The 14,749-nt window shown below is 34.8% G+C and overlaps 1 protein-coding gene across 1 annotated transcript in view; it reads right to left on the bottom strand.

Annotated features, from left to right (window-relative positions):
- Positions 1-56: 56 nt before the first annotated feature.
- The window catches only part of LOC146140680 (uncharacterized), a 29,111-nt gene continuing 14,418 nt past the window's right edge, over positions 57-14,749 (bottom strand). The window contains exons 8-22 of the mRNA XM_083392676.1: positions 12,189-12,301; positions 11,709-11,981; positions 9,836-9,942; positions 8,679-8,876; positions 7,209-7,382; positions 5,557-5,715; positions 4,246-4,338; positions 4,044-4,184; positions 3,658-3,767; positions 2,482-2,676; positions 2,244-2,377; positions 1,698-1,861; positions 905-1,072; positions 342-474; positions 57-251 (exon numbers count right to left, since the gene is read on the bottom strand). Coding sequence (XP_083248802.1) covers positions 115-251; positions 342-474; positions 905-1,072; positions 1,698-1,861; positions 2,244-2,377; positions 2,482-2,676; positions 3,658-3,767; positions 4,044-4,184; positions 4,246-4,338; positions 5,557-5,715; positions 7,209-7,382; positions 8,679-8,876; positions 9,836-9,942; positions 11,709-11,981; positions 12,189-12,301 — 2,299 coding nt within the window. The 3' untranslated portion in view covers positions 57-114. The remainder of the gene's footprint in view (positions 252-341; positions 475-904; positions 1,073-1,697; positions 1,862-2,243; positions 2,378-2,481; positions 2,677-3,657; positions 3,768-4,043; positions 4,185-4,245; positions 4,339-5,556; positions 5,716-7,208; positions 7,383-8,678; positions 8,877-9,835; positions 9,943-11,708; positions 11,982-12,188; positions 12,302-14,749) is intronic.

Consider the following 14,749-nt stretch of genomic DNA (forward strand, 5'->3'; position numbering starts at 1 on the left):
TTTCATTTTGCAAATATTTTTGGCTCGTATAAACATACACGAAAATTCAACGCCGAAACGAAGCAACAAATTAATTCACAATAAATAACTTTCTGATGGTTAGGTTCTGAAACATCAAAGAACTGCGGTAGCTGGAGCGGCAGCCGTGCGAGTTCTCGCATTTCCGCGTCCCGAGCTGGTCAAGCGACGCCACGATTTTGATGACGTCATACCTGTTGACTCACTTCGTCTCGACGCGGATTGGCCGACTTCTGCGCACAAGCATAATAAGATGTTACTACACCTGTGCTGCAACCAATCTACTTTCAAACGCCAGTTATTTCCGCTGCTTTGCTTATCACCTTCAGATTCCGCTTTGCGACCGTGACGTAATTTCCTTTGGTGACCACATCGCAGAGCGGTCAACAGAGGTCGAACCCAGGCCCGACGAACCTCGCTGCGCCGCATACAAAAAAAGTAGAATACGAACAAGCCCTAACGAGAAAAAATATTTAGCATTTGTTTAGGTTTGGCACATTTTTAATTTATTCTGTTGCCGTTTTTTTTTATTCATTTTTTGTATGGGCTAAACATTTGTTGTGTGTTACGGTGTACATTTATCTCATCCTACAAGGACATTTCAATTTGGTTGGAAAGGCTCGCTTAAAAAACTAAAAGTGCTCCGCTTTTCATACCGCTCTAAACGCAAATATTGTAAGTTTTTACTTAGGTAACACACAGTTAGGTATATTTAACTTTAGAAAATACCGGGACAAATCAGATGAAGGCAAAGATAATTAATTCCAAAACCTTTGATTGAGCACAGACAACAATAATTTTGAACACTAAGGTCGGTAAACAAACTATGCTACTGAGAGTTGGTGAAGCGTTTAGTTATGAAAGTGCCATATACACAAGTTTTTACTTGTCCAGACGTAGATATTGCAAAAAGCCAACCAAACACTAATTGTGCTGTGTGGTTTCGTAGCAGTACAATGGGAATTGCAAATATCCAAGAAACTCCGAGAAGAACCGCAACTAAGACTGCTCTTAGGACGTGAATGGCCGATGTCTCGTCAACTGAGGAGGTAACCTGAAAAATACATATTAATAAAATCATTAGCTTGAAAAACTTTGTTGATGTTGTGACGACTTTTACACATTTTTAAACATAAATTTTACTCTAAATTTAAACCTTCTATAATATAGGTAACAAGAAAAAAAAAGTTTTTTAACTAAAAGAATATACTTTGAACTAATTTATAACCTCGAATTAAAATTTTGTTAAACCTAATTTACATCTCGAAGTTCCGGAATATTACAACGCACAGCATTTTGCAACGTTAGTATCGCACGTTGAAGTAACCTTGTTAGAGCAGCACAGTGCGTGTTTTCGACAACATCTTAACTATTGCTCGTAAAGTTTGATGTAAATTTATAGTCGCCAATGAAACTAATTCAAACGACTTTAGATAAGAGACCCAACGTAAGAATAAAATTATTTTTCGTAGCATGAAATGGGATGTTATTTTAAAAACAATCTAGAAATTTCTGTCTTGCTTAAATAATCTATTTCAAAAAAATTCGAAAATATACTTAAAAAAAAAAGAAAAAATCGATTGAAAACAACGAAATCAACGTCGTCTTTAGTTTTTCGTTTAAACTTTGTTTAAACCGCCGTTGAAAAAATCACAACAAACTTCGGGTTGAAAATTTACCTTCCTTCTACCCCATGTGATTGCTTTGATAACTAGAAATGCAAGTGCGATGTTAATCAACAAGATCAATCCCACAATTCCAACAAAACTGTAGAGAGCCGCTCCGGTCAGCCAGCAGTAACGATCACCAACGTAATTTGACCAAATATCCACATAAACGCAACCTATAATTTTTAGTAGGATTTTTTTTTCAATTTAAATTTAACTACCATTAAACAAATTTAAATAGTGAAACCTATAGTTTCTGTATTAAGCATAAACTGTAAAAAAAAAAAATTTCTATTTTAAGGTTGAAATATTTTGTCGTTGGTCGACGAGATTAAGTAATTATTTTGCAAAATAAAACGACTTGTAAACAACAAACATTCATTTGAGTTAATATCTACACAATATGACGACTACAAACGCGCGGAAGAGCATGACCCGTCTCTTATTGTGACAGGTCACGCTCACGTCTATCATTACAGTCAAAACATTTTACGTTTTACTATTAACAACAGGACAAAGAGTGACGAAGTTACACGTGCAAATTTTTTCAGTGTTTACTTTCGGTATTCAATCCCGAGAACATAGATCCCAACAAAGTGGCCGCGACGATAAATGCCGAGGTCAAGTAAACCGATATAGCCATCTTTTTTATATCTCCTAAACCCAGTCGATCAAACGATGTCACAAACATCCTGCGAAACAAAATAAAAGAGGGTTACGTATTTGCTTTCTTGTTGAGCAACACGATAGACCCTTATAATAGTTGTGTATGACATCATACATTGTCATTTTTTACCTGTACATAGTTATGCTTTCTACCGCCATCCATCCCCATGCTGAAAGAAGTGTGAAATGAATTCCTGCAGCAATGGATACGCACAACGCGCGATTGAAGGTTAGATTTATTCCGAAAAGAAAGACAAGATATGTAATTGCCAAACAAAGACAAAGATTGATGTGTATATGTGCCGAACGCACTCGTTGAAGCTCACTAAATTCGGAATATAGCAAGTGATAAAAGTAAGTCTTGAGGTTTTAGAACGGTTTTTCGGTAAATTAATTATTGCCCGTGCACCATACGGGTAAACAAAATGTGCTTATCTTTCACGAAGCCATGTTCCACAATTATATATTTTAGTTCTTTTATTCACGTAATTGCAAATTATGAAATACCATTACTTCTTAGCAATGTGTGAACGAGTTTAGTTGCAATGTGTTATGTCTCTTCTAAATTAAACTCCAATCTTAAACTCAATAAACGATTTTTTTTCTTTTCTTTAAGCTTAATCGCCATCTGATTACATGAAATTAAACTAATATTTTTAATGCATATTTTCACACAAGTTCAAACGATAACCTCAGGTTTCGTAAGGCTGCTTGTTTTATAAAGTCACGTTATGACGTAACTTTGTGACGTCAGCTCCAAAAATGTTTTTTGGTGTCGCTTGGAATATTTTTCTTAAGAAATTTATTCTACTTTGAACACTATAGATATCTAAAACGTTATTGTAAAAAATCTGGCTTTGTTTTTTTTTTAAATGGCACATTTATATATATTATGCAATTCGCTAATAACAATAAACGTGTAATACCATATAGGTAAAAAAGAAGTATCGATTTTACTATGCGTTAAATCGGTATTATATATAAACGAAAAGTATCACTGCGAGGAAGAAACGTACAATATTATATTTCAAGCCTGTTGGAAGCTATAATAATGACACAACAAAGTTAAGCATGTCACGCGAGGCAGCTTGATCATTGATAGTTTAATTGTCAAAAGATACTTTTGGCTGCTTCGCCTTTTCGTGTATTTTGTTATTACAAGCACAAAGGTTTGGTTTATATACGTTAGCCTTGTTCGCTACTTAGTACGGGTGTAACCAATAGTAGCCAGTTACAAATAAAATGTCCGTTTACTAAAGAAAAATCTAAAATATTGAAACAAAACATTAATATGTAGGCTACTTACGGTATTTTGATAAATAGAACTACAGTCAATAAGAGAAAGAAAACGCTCAGTGCGAGACCTACTTCGCTTGCTATGTCAAGGGCAACATCTTCATGTTTACTTTGAACATCCTGCGAAAAATAGCATATAAACATTTTTTAGCAAATCGAGGCGCTTTCAAATTCGTTAACTTGATTGTTTCTATCCCAAACAGTTATCAAAGTTGAGTCCATAAGTCGCCAATAAAGTATTCTTTATCACGCCCTAAATAAACTTAAAGCAGCAAGAGCAATTTGATACGTGCAGTGCATAATTCACAAACTATTTTGCTATTCAACATTTGTGTATAGGCCTGTTAGCAACACTGTAATACTATTCTGTTCCACAAATTATAAAAAGAAACTTACGACAACCACAGCAAAACTGGTTGTATGATTGCACATACACGAAATCACGTCATTATTTCGGTTTGCAACCCGTTGACATCCATGGCTAGACCAACTCTGGTTTACTTGGTCGTAGAAACTACACGTTTCAACAATGCAGTGCTGAAATGTACAGTTATGATTTAACAATTTTAATTTTTACAGGTATGTTATAGCACCTTACATTATATGCGTGATAATTGCTTCTTTGCATCGTAAAATTGATTGGCACGCTTATTTGATCTCGATTATTGTTCAACGCTGTAGCAGTAATCACCTACCATTAAAAAATATCTAGTGTTGGTTAGTTCCAAGCGGCGAGCGCCGTGTGTCAATTGACCTGAACATGAATAATCCTAATCAAATGACACCTGAAGTCCTGAAGTACATAGATCTGTTGCATATATTTAGATTCTACTAGTAGATAGACTTAAAAAAGTGGGGGCTGTAATAACTACCCTATCTGTATTCTTTTCCACCGTCAACGATAAAAGTAGCAGCTAAAGTTTGACTCAGGGATAGCACACCCTCGGAAAGTATTATAACTGCTTATTACTAGGAAACTATTGTTTTAAAGTCCCTTGTTAATGAAATCAATTCTTGGCCATTTTGCAATAAAGCCTTGCCGCTTTGACCCTATGAAAACCGGCAGCGCAACATATACCGACTACTGGGGTTATATACCAGTGTTGTAGAGTCACTGGTTTCGAATGACTTGACTTGACTTAAACCTTTCGGGCAAAGTTACTTGACTCATGTCATTTGTAAAAACAACTTAAGCCTAAGTCGTTACGAAAATTATTGGCTGAGATTTAAGTGGTTTGATTAAATAAATTTCAGTAAATTTTTTTTTCGTCAATTAATATTAAATGTAAAAGCTTAACTTTTCAGAAAAACAGAAAACTTTATTATAAAATTTATTTTTTTCCGCTGTTTTAAAATATCCATCCAGCTAATAAAAAAAAACTCGTAGGGGGCAATAAGGGAAACTTGCCTCTCTCTTTTGGAAAATATTTTTCACTAATATTATTTTCGTGCCTGTGGTGCACACTGGGTTAGGCCGTTAGGGTATTTAAATTACTGTCTTAATCAGGTGGTTTTATGGCTTTTAACACTATATTGTTGTTTTTAAAAAAGGAAAACAAAACAAATTTAAAAACATTTTTCCCTTCGCCGCAAATAAAGTCGCTTTGTTTGCATTTTTACACCTTGTCATTACATTTTAATTTATGCGGCAGCCCTTGCCATCCATTATTTTCTATTTGTGATTGTTGCATATTGCATATCTACACTGTAAATTAAACATATGAAAAATACAATAAAGATATTTAAATATAAAACAGTTTTTGTTTTTGAGTTACTGATGCTGACGCTCACGTTGTCTCATGCGGCCTATGTGAAACTTAAGTTTGACATCTCCGGTTTAATTTAACTTCGTGTAATATTTTATTTAAAAAATAGACTAATTAAGTTCTAATGTGGCCGTTAAGCTTACCTCTCCGACATTCTGACTAGATGGGAACAAGCTTGCGTTCTTGTAACGTATGACGTATGCACGAAATACGTTTGAATGATGTCTCATAGAAATTGTAGAATTGTCAAAATCAGCAAACAATGATAAACTTTTGTTAATGTTTTCTGAAGTATCCGAAACCTGTCAACACATGTAACCAGGGCTGGGGAGCCGGAGCCGGAGCTGGAGCCCGGAGCCCGGAGCTAAGCATTTTCTCTGGAGCCAGAGCCGGAGCCGGAGCCATTGTTATTTTTTTTTGTGGAGCTGGAGCCGGAGCCGGAGCCATTTTTATTATTTTTGTGGAGCTGGAGCCGGAGCCGGAGCCATTTTTATTATTTTTGTGGAGCTAAAGCCATTTTACAATTTGTGGTGCTAAAGCTAAGAAATTATATTTTGTTCCATCTCCAACGTTATTTAGCCAAAAGCAATTTTTAAAACTTGCCATTGAATAAGTGACTGGTGGCACCGGAGCTGGAGCCGGAGTCATTGGGTGTGTGTTTGATGGCTCCGGAGCTGGAGCCGGAGCCAAAGGATTGAGTTTTACGACTCCGGAGCTGGAGCCGGAGCCATTTAATAATTGTCTAATGGCTCCGGAGCTGGAGCCGGAGCTAATGCTATTTTACGGTGGCTCCCCAGCCCTGCATGTAACACCTACATACACAACTAAAACTTTTCAGTGTTGTGGCCACTCATTTCCAATGTAACAGGGTCGGATCCAGCATGTTTTTCGGCAAGAGCATTAAAAAAATTTAACAATGATAGCAAATAACCTTAATAACACCAAACATTGGATTATTAAGCATTAGTTTGAAGATGGGCTACTTACCATACAACATCCACATTACAAAACAGTTTTTCCATCCAACGGCATTTTTGAAAGGGTAACCGCGTTAGCCTATTTTTACATAGAAAAGTATGGTGTTTCGCGAGTATAGGACCAATATGGGTAAACCCTAATTAAACGTCTTACAGTGGTGGTGATTGTTATAACTTATAACACAATGACAAGTAGGAATACTTTCACGGCCAATTAATATATAGGTTTCATTTCAATGTTGCTTCGACCTAACTCTATTTTGATGTTCTGACCACTTTCTTTATCAAAAGCTTAAAGTTGCTTATAATTCAAGTTTGTATCTATACTAAACCAATTCTGTTTTGTATTTTAGTTTGGTTGGACTCAGCCATAAGACTAAAGTTAGAATAACATTAAGGTCGGAATAAAAGCGAAATAGGACTAATACCTAATGGTCGTAATAACGTGTAAATAGGAATTAACGCATAAAATCCGTCGAATTAACACACAAATGGCCAGAATGGGGCAGAAACAACCTCTTACCTAACCCCAATACCCACCCCCAACTTTATAACTAACTTCCGTAATAATTTCAACCCTCACCTTATTTCTAAGTCCAACCATTGCCCGTACCTATAACCCAAACAGAGGAACAATCCGGTGCCCTAACAGCGGCGCCCAAATGTCGACAACATACTTGGCTTTATTATGTCCTTGGTCTTATTACAATTGTATTATATTGTTGCTTTGTAGGTCTTATTGTTTGCCCTCGTTTGATTTGGAACAAATATACTCCAATAGTTATTTCCTATGTTTAAAATTATTGCTTTTGTTGTACCTGCAAATGGATGTTTTCTGTTGATAGTGAGAGTTGACCGCTACTGTTTATGCTGACGTGCGAAACAAAGTTTTCCATAACCAATTGTAGATCAAGCTGTTGCTTCACTGTAACAACCTCGTCACACAAGTTGTTAACCGACCTTACCACATTAGATAAGACAATCGGCGTCACCTGTATCACAATATTTTACACCTAAATATTCATCCAGTTACTGTTGCTATACAAACAGTCTAACTCAGTGGTTCTTAAGCTTTTTAAGACACGCCCACCTTTTACAATTTTAACAAGACTCTCGCCCCACCTTGTTTCAAAATAAAAAAAAACAGTTTAAGAACCACTGGTCTAACTCATAGGAGTTCACCCTTTTTGAGTAAACAGCCAATTTTTTTAAATTTCTTGCGGGCTATAATTTATACAGGTGCGGATCTGGGATTTTTTTTGGGCGGGAGGTAAAAAGTTTTAGTTATCACGTCACAAAGTTACGTCATAATGTTTGCTAAAAAAAGAAGTATTCTTAAAAGCACCTGCCGGACTCCAGCGAGCTCGTGAGAAATTACGCAGATAATCCTGTCAAATGCTGAAATGCATATTACTAATCTTATAATAATTGGTAATTGCCTATACCTATTGCCTTGTCGTATATTATGGGGATTGTCAAGTTATGATATTATTGTTTTGCAAACCACCTACATGCCACCTTGCTTATAATGAAAACAGTTTAAATCTATTTTTTTATTGACGCCTTTAAGACCAAGGAATTCGAACCGAACCCGAAACACAATTTTATGAACTGGTTTTGCGCTAATACTAGTTTACCGAGTATTTAAAAAACGTGAACCGAACTCAAACCTGTTGAAAAGCGATTTACTTCACGTTACAAAACATATTTTAAAGAATCAGTTTAGGCCTATTATGATTCGGCACTGTTGCAAAATGTTTTTAAAAAGTGCTAGCCGATTAATATATTGACAAAGCACAGAATCACTCTTATTCTTTGCCTTAATTTTGATCATGCTGGTAATATGTGAATCCACAAAATATTTATCACTGATTTGCAGTTATTGGCAAAAAGGGCAACAGCACGAACATTGATGGAAAAATACATACCGTTTTTGTTAAATGTTAAGAGGTTTTTAAATAAGTTGCTCGTTTTTTTTCCATAACCGGTTTTTAAAATAATCATATTTGACCCAGAGTTAAACTAAGTTAGTCGGAACTCAACCAAAAACACAAAGCACATTGAACTCGAACCGAACCAGAAAAGTTAAAAGCTTGGACTCCTTGGCTAAGACACATCATAATAAACGCACTTCAGATTAACGCATAACGCGAAAAAGTTTGACATTACGTAGGTCCAATATGCAAATAATTCAGTGGGGACATGGCTACGAGCCCCCTGTATAAAATACTCTAAGGTTGGAATAAATCTAAAATATACTAAATATACAAAACCTATACTATACTTACAGTTGCAAGGGAATCAGTTTCATTGTTGGCCTTCTCAAATTGATTGTCAACACCTTCGAGTTGCTTATCTAATGTGAGCAAAATGTCAACAGAATCTTGCACGTCATCTTGTGTAAGGTTGTTTGACGATGTGTAAAAATAAGTTTCTTGGCTATATTTTTCGAAGTCGTTACTTTTCAAACCAGACAAGTTTTCTAACTGCAATTAAACATTAGATAAAATAGTTTTATTTGTTATATATTTTTCATACCTGAAACTAAAAGTTTCAACTCAGCGTTTGATAGTGCTGGGTCGATTTAAAATAATTTATGTTGGCATGGAACACAGTTTTAAGGTATAGCTTTAAATGGTACATTGTTGGCCAGGGTTGGCGAATGTTTCGTCACAAAACCTTTATCCATAAAAAAAACACACGACACCTGACCATTCTCAGTTTTGCCAGCCAACAAACGCCACGATTAAGGTTTTTTTTATAAAACCTTAATCGTGGCGTTTGTTGGCGATAACATAGGGTGGCTGGGGTGTTTTTTTTTAAGTAGATAACGAACCTTTAATGTTTGGTAGACGCTTTTATCGAGCATTTTATACATTTAAACTGTGGGAATGGTTATAGGCTACACGCTACAGTACAGTTTATGTTTGTTTATGAAGAGGCCCAAACTTTGTACGTATTGCATCTAAAGGTACAGTTATTCAGTGTCCAAACCGACGCTAATGGTATTTAGACAATCCTATGTATAATGTTGTTCAGTTTTTGGACAAAATTGTAAAGTCAAAATTTCGTGATCGGACCACTATCCAACGTATCTCCTTTTAGAATTTGGGAACTTTTATCGAAATTTAAATATTTGACTTATTTTGAGATTCTCTATTACTGGATAAGGTTGTTATTACTGCCATATTCTTCTCTAGAGAGGGTAAGAAAATGTTTGCGGGCAAATGTTTATATAACGGAGCACAGAGTATTTCTCCCTCACATCGGTTGAAAAGTTAATATATACCACGATTACGTATAGGCCACACCAAAAACTATACCAACTTTCTCAACACCCCAAACTTTTTGGCCTTTTCACTGTTGACAAAACATTTGTAATATATCCCGAACGGCAATGACAAAAGCATATTTTTTCAAAAACAGAAAACCAAGAATAGCATACCTTTATTTTGACGTCCTCTAATGAACTTGAACAAGGCGCAAATTGTAGACTCGAGTCGTTAAAGTGATTTGAACCAAACTGACAGCTTAATGTTGCCATTGCACCTCCTGCACAAATAATGTAAACTAGTCTAGTTCCAAGCCGAATTATTGCATAGCTATAGGTTCTAAAATTTGAAATTTTAATCTTCCATGTTGCCATGTTTGTTCGTGTAAGTTTGCTCAATCAGCGTTATAAAGCCGATGACTTAAAATAAAGATTGTAAAAATTGAACTATAACGAAAAGCAGTGTTACGAATAGCCTAACATCTTTGTGCTAGATTTCCGCTTAAGTAACAATCGAATCGCCATCCGTAAGCATGTGTCGTTTCACCTTGCTTATGCCTATAAGACTGCAAAGGTAGTGGGGTGGTCTAAATTGGGGCCTCGATGACTTGTCCCCCAACTATTATTTACTAACTTGAACTAGATAAACAAAAACTCCTGAAAATGAGCTTTTTCAAACTATATACGCTTGTTTTTTCAAACGATACTTTAAACTAGATAAACGATACAATTTACACATTTTAAAAGGATTTTTGTTTAAATAATAGCCTTATTTGTTGTTTTTCTTTCAGTAAAAAAATTAAAAACAACGCTGCTTGCTTGGCATTGCAGGTAATAACTTTAATGCTTTGATTGTAAAGTTATGTTTTGAAGCTGTGGCTAACGGCGGCCATTTTTAATCAAGCTGAGTAATTATATGACAGATGAAAGAACCAGGGAGTCGAACCGGAACTAAACCAGGACTTTATGGACCGGTTTTTGGGTCATTTTTTTCGAACAGTAACCGAACCTGAACCGTTTTATGTAAGATTTTAAGGAGCCGAACCGGAACTGAACCGAATAATTTGAAAGAACATGAACCTTTAACGAACCCTCCTGTAAACAAAAGCGGTTCAGTGCAGTATGACGTGTAATTTACACAGTCAATACGCCATGTTCGAAATTTTATGAAATAAATTTGAATTTTGATAAAATGTTGCTTTTTTATTTTTTAGATATTTCAATAATGAGTATAGCTGTTTTTTTAATACGCCACGTTACTTGAAATGAAATGACTTACAATTCCAAAATTACTACATTTATTGATCCACATTTTAGATTTAACGCAACTTATATTGTATCCGAACCGGAACTTTATGAAGCGGTTTTGAAATAGGGGCTGAACTGGAACTTTTAAATTGCTCGAAACCGAAAAAATCCTTGAACCCGAACCGAACGTGAACCGGAAAAGCTAAACGTTTCGACTCCCTGGTGACATTGCTTTTGTGAGCCAGTATGACTTATTATTGTCTATACACTCGTTTTAATTGCAGCGTTTTTGCAACTGCTTTGATTGTACGAAAACCAGTGTGTTTCTTGACATGGACAGATTATATTTGGTGTGCATTTGTGCTAGTTGTTATACATGTGTTGATATATCGTTGACGCCTCTTCGTTTCTTTGCTAAACAAACGCGCTACAGGAGAAGGCGTGCTTCTTTCACTCGTCTGCTTTTTATTGAGCTGCTACCGTACTCGCCTTGTGGGCTCAAAGCCAGCACGCCATTAAGTATGGGGAGGCACAAAATTACTTAAAAAAATAGTTTAGCCTACGTGGCAGAACACGTTTATATTTGCAAGTTTGCAAAGAACCAATAAATCCATTTTTAACAACAAAAATTATTCCAACGTTTTTTGTTGGTTACTTATATAAGCCTAGCAATGGTTTTATACTAAGAGTATTGTGTTTAAATCAAGTCCTTCTCGGCTAAACTATTAAGTTTTCCAAATTGCCAACCTTACGCACATTTAATCTGCCTATATTTTAATTGAAGGGGAACAATACTTACCAGATGAAGGACAAACTTCAGAGGAATCAGCAACATTTCCAGAAATTGTTGATGGAAAACTATACGTCAAGTTGTTGTACGTTATGTTAATTCCAATACAAAATAAATTTTCGCTGTCCTGCATAACAGAAGTGGTTTGCACACTTTCAACTGGCCTGGGCGTGGTTATTTCTATGGCTCTTTCCGTAATGTTGTTGGGTATTGGTTCCATTGAAACAGGAGTAGTGACAACCATGGTACAACTACTAGAGGTGATGTCCTCTCTGCATCGGGCTAAAACGGTTAGCATTATAATTACAATTAAAGAAAAGTTTGGTATTTTAATTTTATATTTTTTTCTTGTTTTAATATTGTAGCAATCTATACGCCAATGTTTTATTATTAATAATTCGTAAATTAATTTTACTTGAGAATATTTGATGCGGTAACGGTTATATTTTGTTTATCACAAATTTGTTAGGGGAATAACAGTGTACTTACAGATATTGAACTCTTTTAGTGGTTTTTGACACATGAATGGCAATTCGTCGCTGCAAGCGAATTTAAATTCTTCCTGTTGATTTCTATTTCGCCCTCTGCGACAGCGCTTTTTGCTAAAAGAAAAAGAATATTACATTAAAAAAACGTTTGAAGGATAGGTGGCCTATTGTTAGCCGAGCCACAAGGTAGACTACACCAAAATTATGTTTTCATTAGTCGCTATTGGAAACACTGTTGGATTATATTACAATCCTATTTAGGAATAATATGTTTTTAGCTTGGAGAAAACTGTTATACATTAAGGTTAAATGTCCAAAGAGTGACGGAAGTTTGAATACAAACATTGAAAGTCTTATCTTTTTTGACAGTAAACAATTGGAACACACTTTTTTATGGAAATTTATTTAAACTTTCGTTTTTATGTCGCCATTAACAATGCCACACAAGTTTACCCGTTAAACAGTTGCAATGTATACACCACCATTTTGTCATTGGTTTATTTTTGAAATGTGAAGAGGCCACAGCTTGGTGGAATCTTACATTTTGTTTAACCTATACGCGAAAATAATCTGCCAACGGGAATACGAATTTGTGAAGAACGACCAGCGTCTTTGCTAATATGCAGGACCTAAAATAGTGTTACTGTTTGCGCAATTTGGTGATTTCCCTATGTAACGTGTGGAAACCGTGGCGGGCATAGAGTATGTCGTGTGTCCTAACTAAGTGTAGATAGAATTATAGCCGCCAGTGATCGAAAAAATGTATCCCTTATAAAATGGTTTTTCGTTCGCTAGTGATTCTCGGTCGACATATATCACTTTTTTGCTTTAACGCCTCTTCTTGAATGATTTGGCACCAAAAAAAACAAATTTGTTAAGTCATAGGTGCGACCAGCGCCTTTGCTATAGTGTTGCTGCTTCCATACGGACCGTATTCTTATAAAGTTTTACTTTGATTGCGGGACCGTAATTACTTGACCCTGTTTAGGGTTAGATAAAATCTTGTTTGCAACTAATTTCAATCGCGAAAACCTAATGGTTAAATAAAATTAATGAAACTTTTATATTGTGCTGTAACAATGTAAGACCGAATGTAGTTTTCTTTTAGTAAATACAAGTCAAAAAATAAAGAGTAAACAATTTTTAACTAATATCCGGATCGCAAAAATCGGAACGATTTTGGTCAAATTTTGTCAAATTCTTTAAAAACTCGTTTTTAAGCACATTTTAGCGTTTCTCCTTGACGCAGATTTTAACACTAAATTGCCCGACATGTTAGGGAAAGTCTTGTATGGTGGCCCATGACTGCCATCCTGTTTTTTTTCAATTTGACAAAAAAAATAATAATTTACAAAAAAAAAAAAAAAAAAATTTAAAAAAAAAATAAAAATAAAAAAAAAAAAAAAAAAATTATTAAAAAAAAAAAAAAAAAAAATTATTAAAGAAAAAAAAAAAAAAAAAATTTATTATAAAAAAAAAAAAAAAAAAAAAAAAAATTATTAAAAAAAAAAAAAAAAAAAAAAAAAATTTATTGAAAAAAAAAAAAAATTATTGAAAAAAAAAAAAAAAAAAAAAAAAAAAAAAAAATTATTAAAAAAAAAAAAAAAAAAAAAAAAAAAAATTAAATTTCGACGTGGCCCAGTACTGCCATTCCCATATAAAACGCATTACGGTCGGACCATCACTGCCAATCATAGAATACCAAGTTGACCGCGCAAAACCAACTTAAACCTGATAACAACTTGTCAAGGTTTTGATAAAGCCTGATTGAAAGATCGGCCAGGTTTCTTAAGTGATGCAGCCTATAAACGTTTTGACAAAATTTGAAACTTTCGACCTTTATGAATTTTTGAAGGAATATTAATAACTTATCCCCGAATAATTGTTGGTCGAGTCATATCTTATTTTGAAGAGTAGACTCGTAGCTATCACCCTATGTAAGTCACTTAGGGCACATTTTAATTTGGGGGCCGAATATTACTGAATATTAATTTTCATAAATATATAATTGTTACTTTTTTTAAAAAAAAGCTTGATTGCTGGCTAAGTTAGGTTGCTTTGAGTGATGTGTAAAAATTTTGACTGAAAATCTTCTTTATTTCTCGAGTTAGGGGATTTTTGCATTTTTGCCCGATTTGAAATTATCGTCGTTTATGAATTTTTGAAGGAATATTAATAACTTATCCCCGAATAATTTGCGGTCGAGTCTTATCTCATTTTGAAGAGTAGACTCGTAGCTATCACCCTATGTAAGTCACTTAGGGCACATTTTAATTTAAGGGCCGAATATTACTGAATATTAATATCATAAATATGAATATTTTTATGTTTTTTTTTTAAAAAAGTCTGATTGCTGGCTAAGTTAGGTTGCTTTGAGTAATGTGTAAAAATTTCTAATCGATATCTTGTTTGCTCTGCCAACTTCCCTTTGGTGAATCCCACCAGAAGGCCTAAAAGACTAAGTGGCAAACCTCCCTGCGCTGGCTTGGAACTTAACAGCACACAATAGAAGGTATTCTATGATGGCAGTGATGGTCCGACCGTAATGCATTTTATATGGGA

The sequence above is a fragment of the Ascidiella aspersa genome, chromosome 6 (assembly GCF_963924565.1).
Source record: "Ascidiella aspersa chromosome 6, kaAscAspe10.2, whole genome shotgun sequence".
In the NCBI taxonomy this organism is placed as follows: Eukaryota; Metazoa; Chordata; class Ascidiacea; order Phlebobranchia; family Ascidiidae; genus Ascidiella; species Ascidiella aspersa.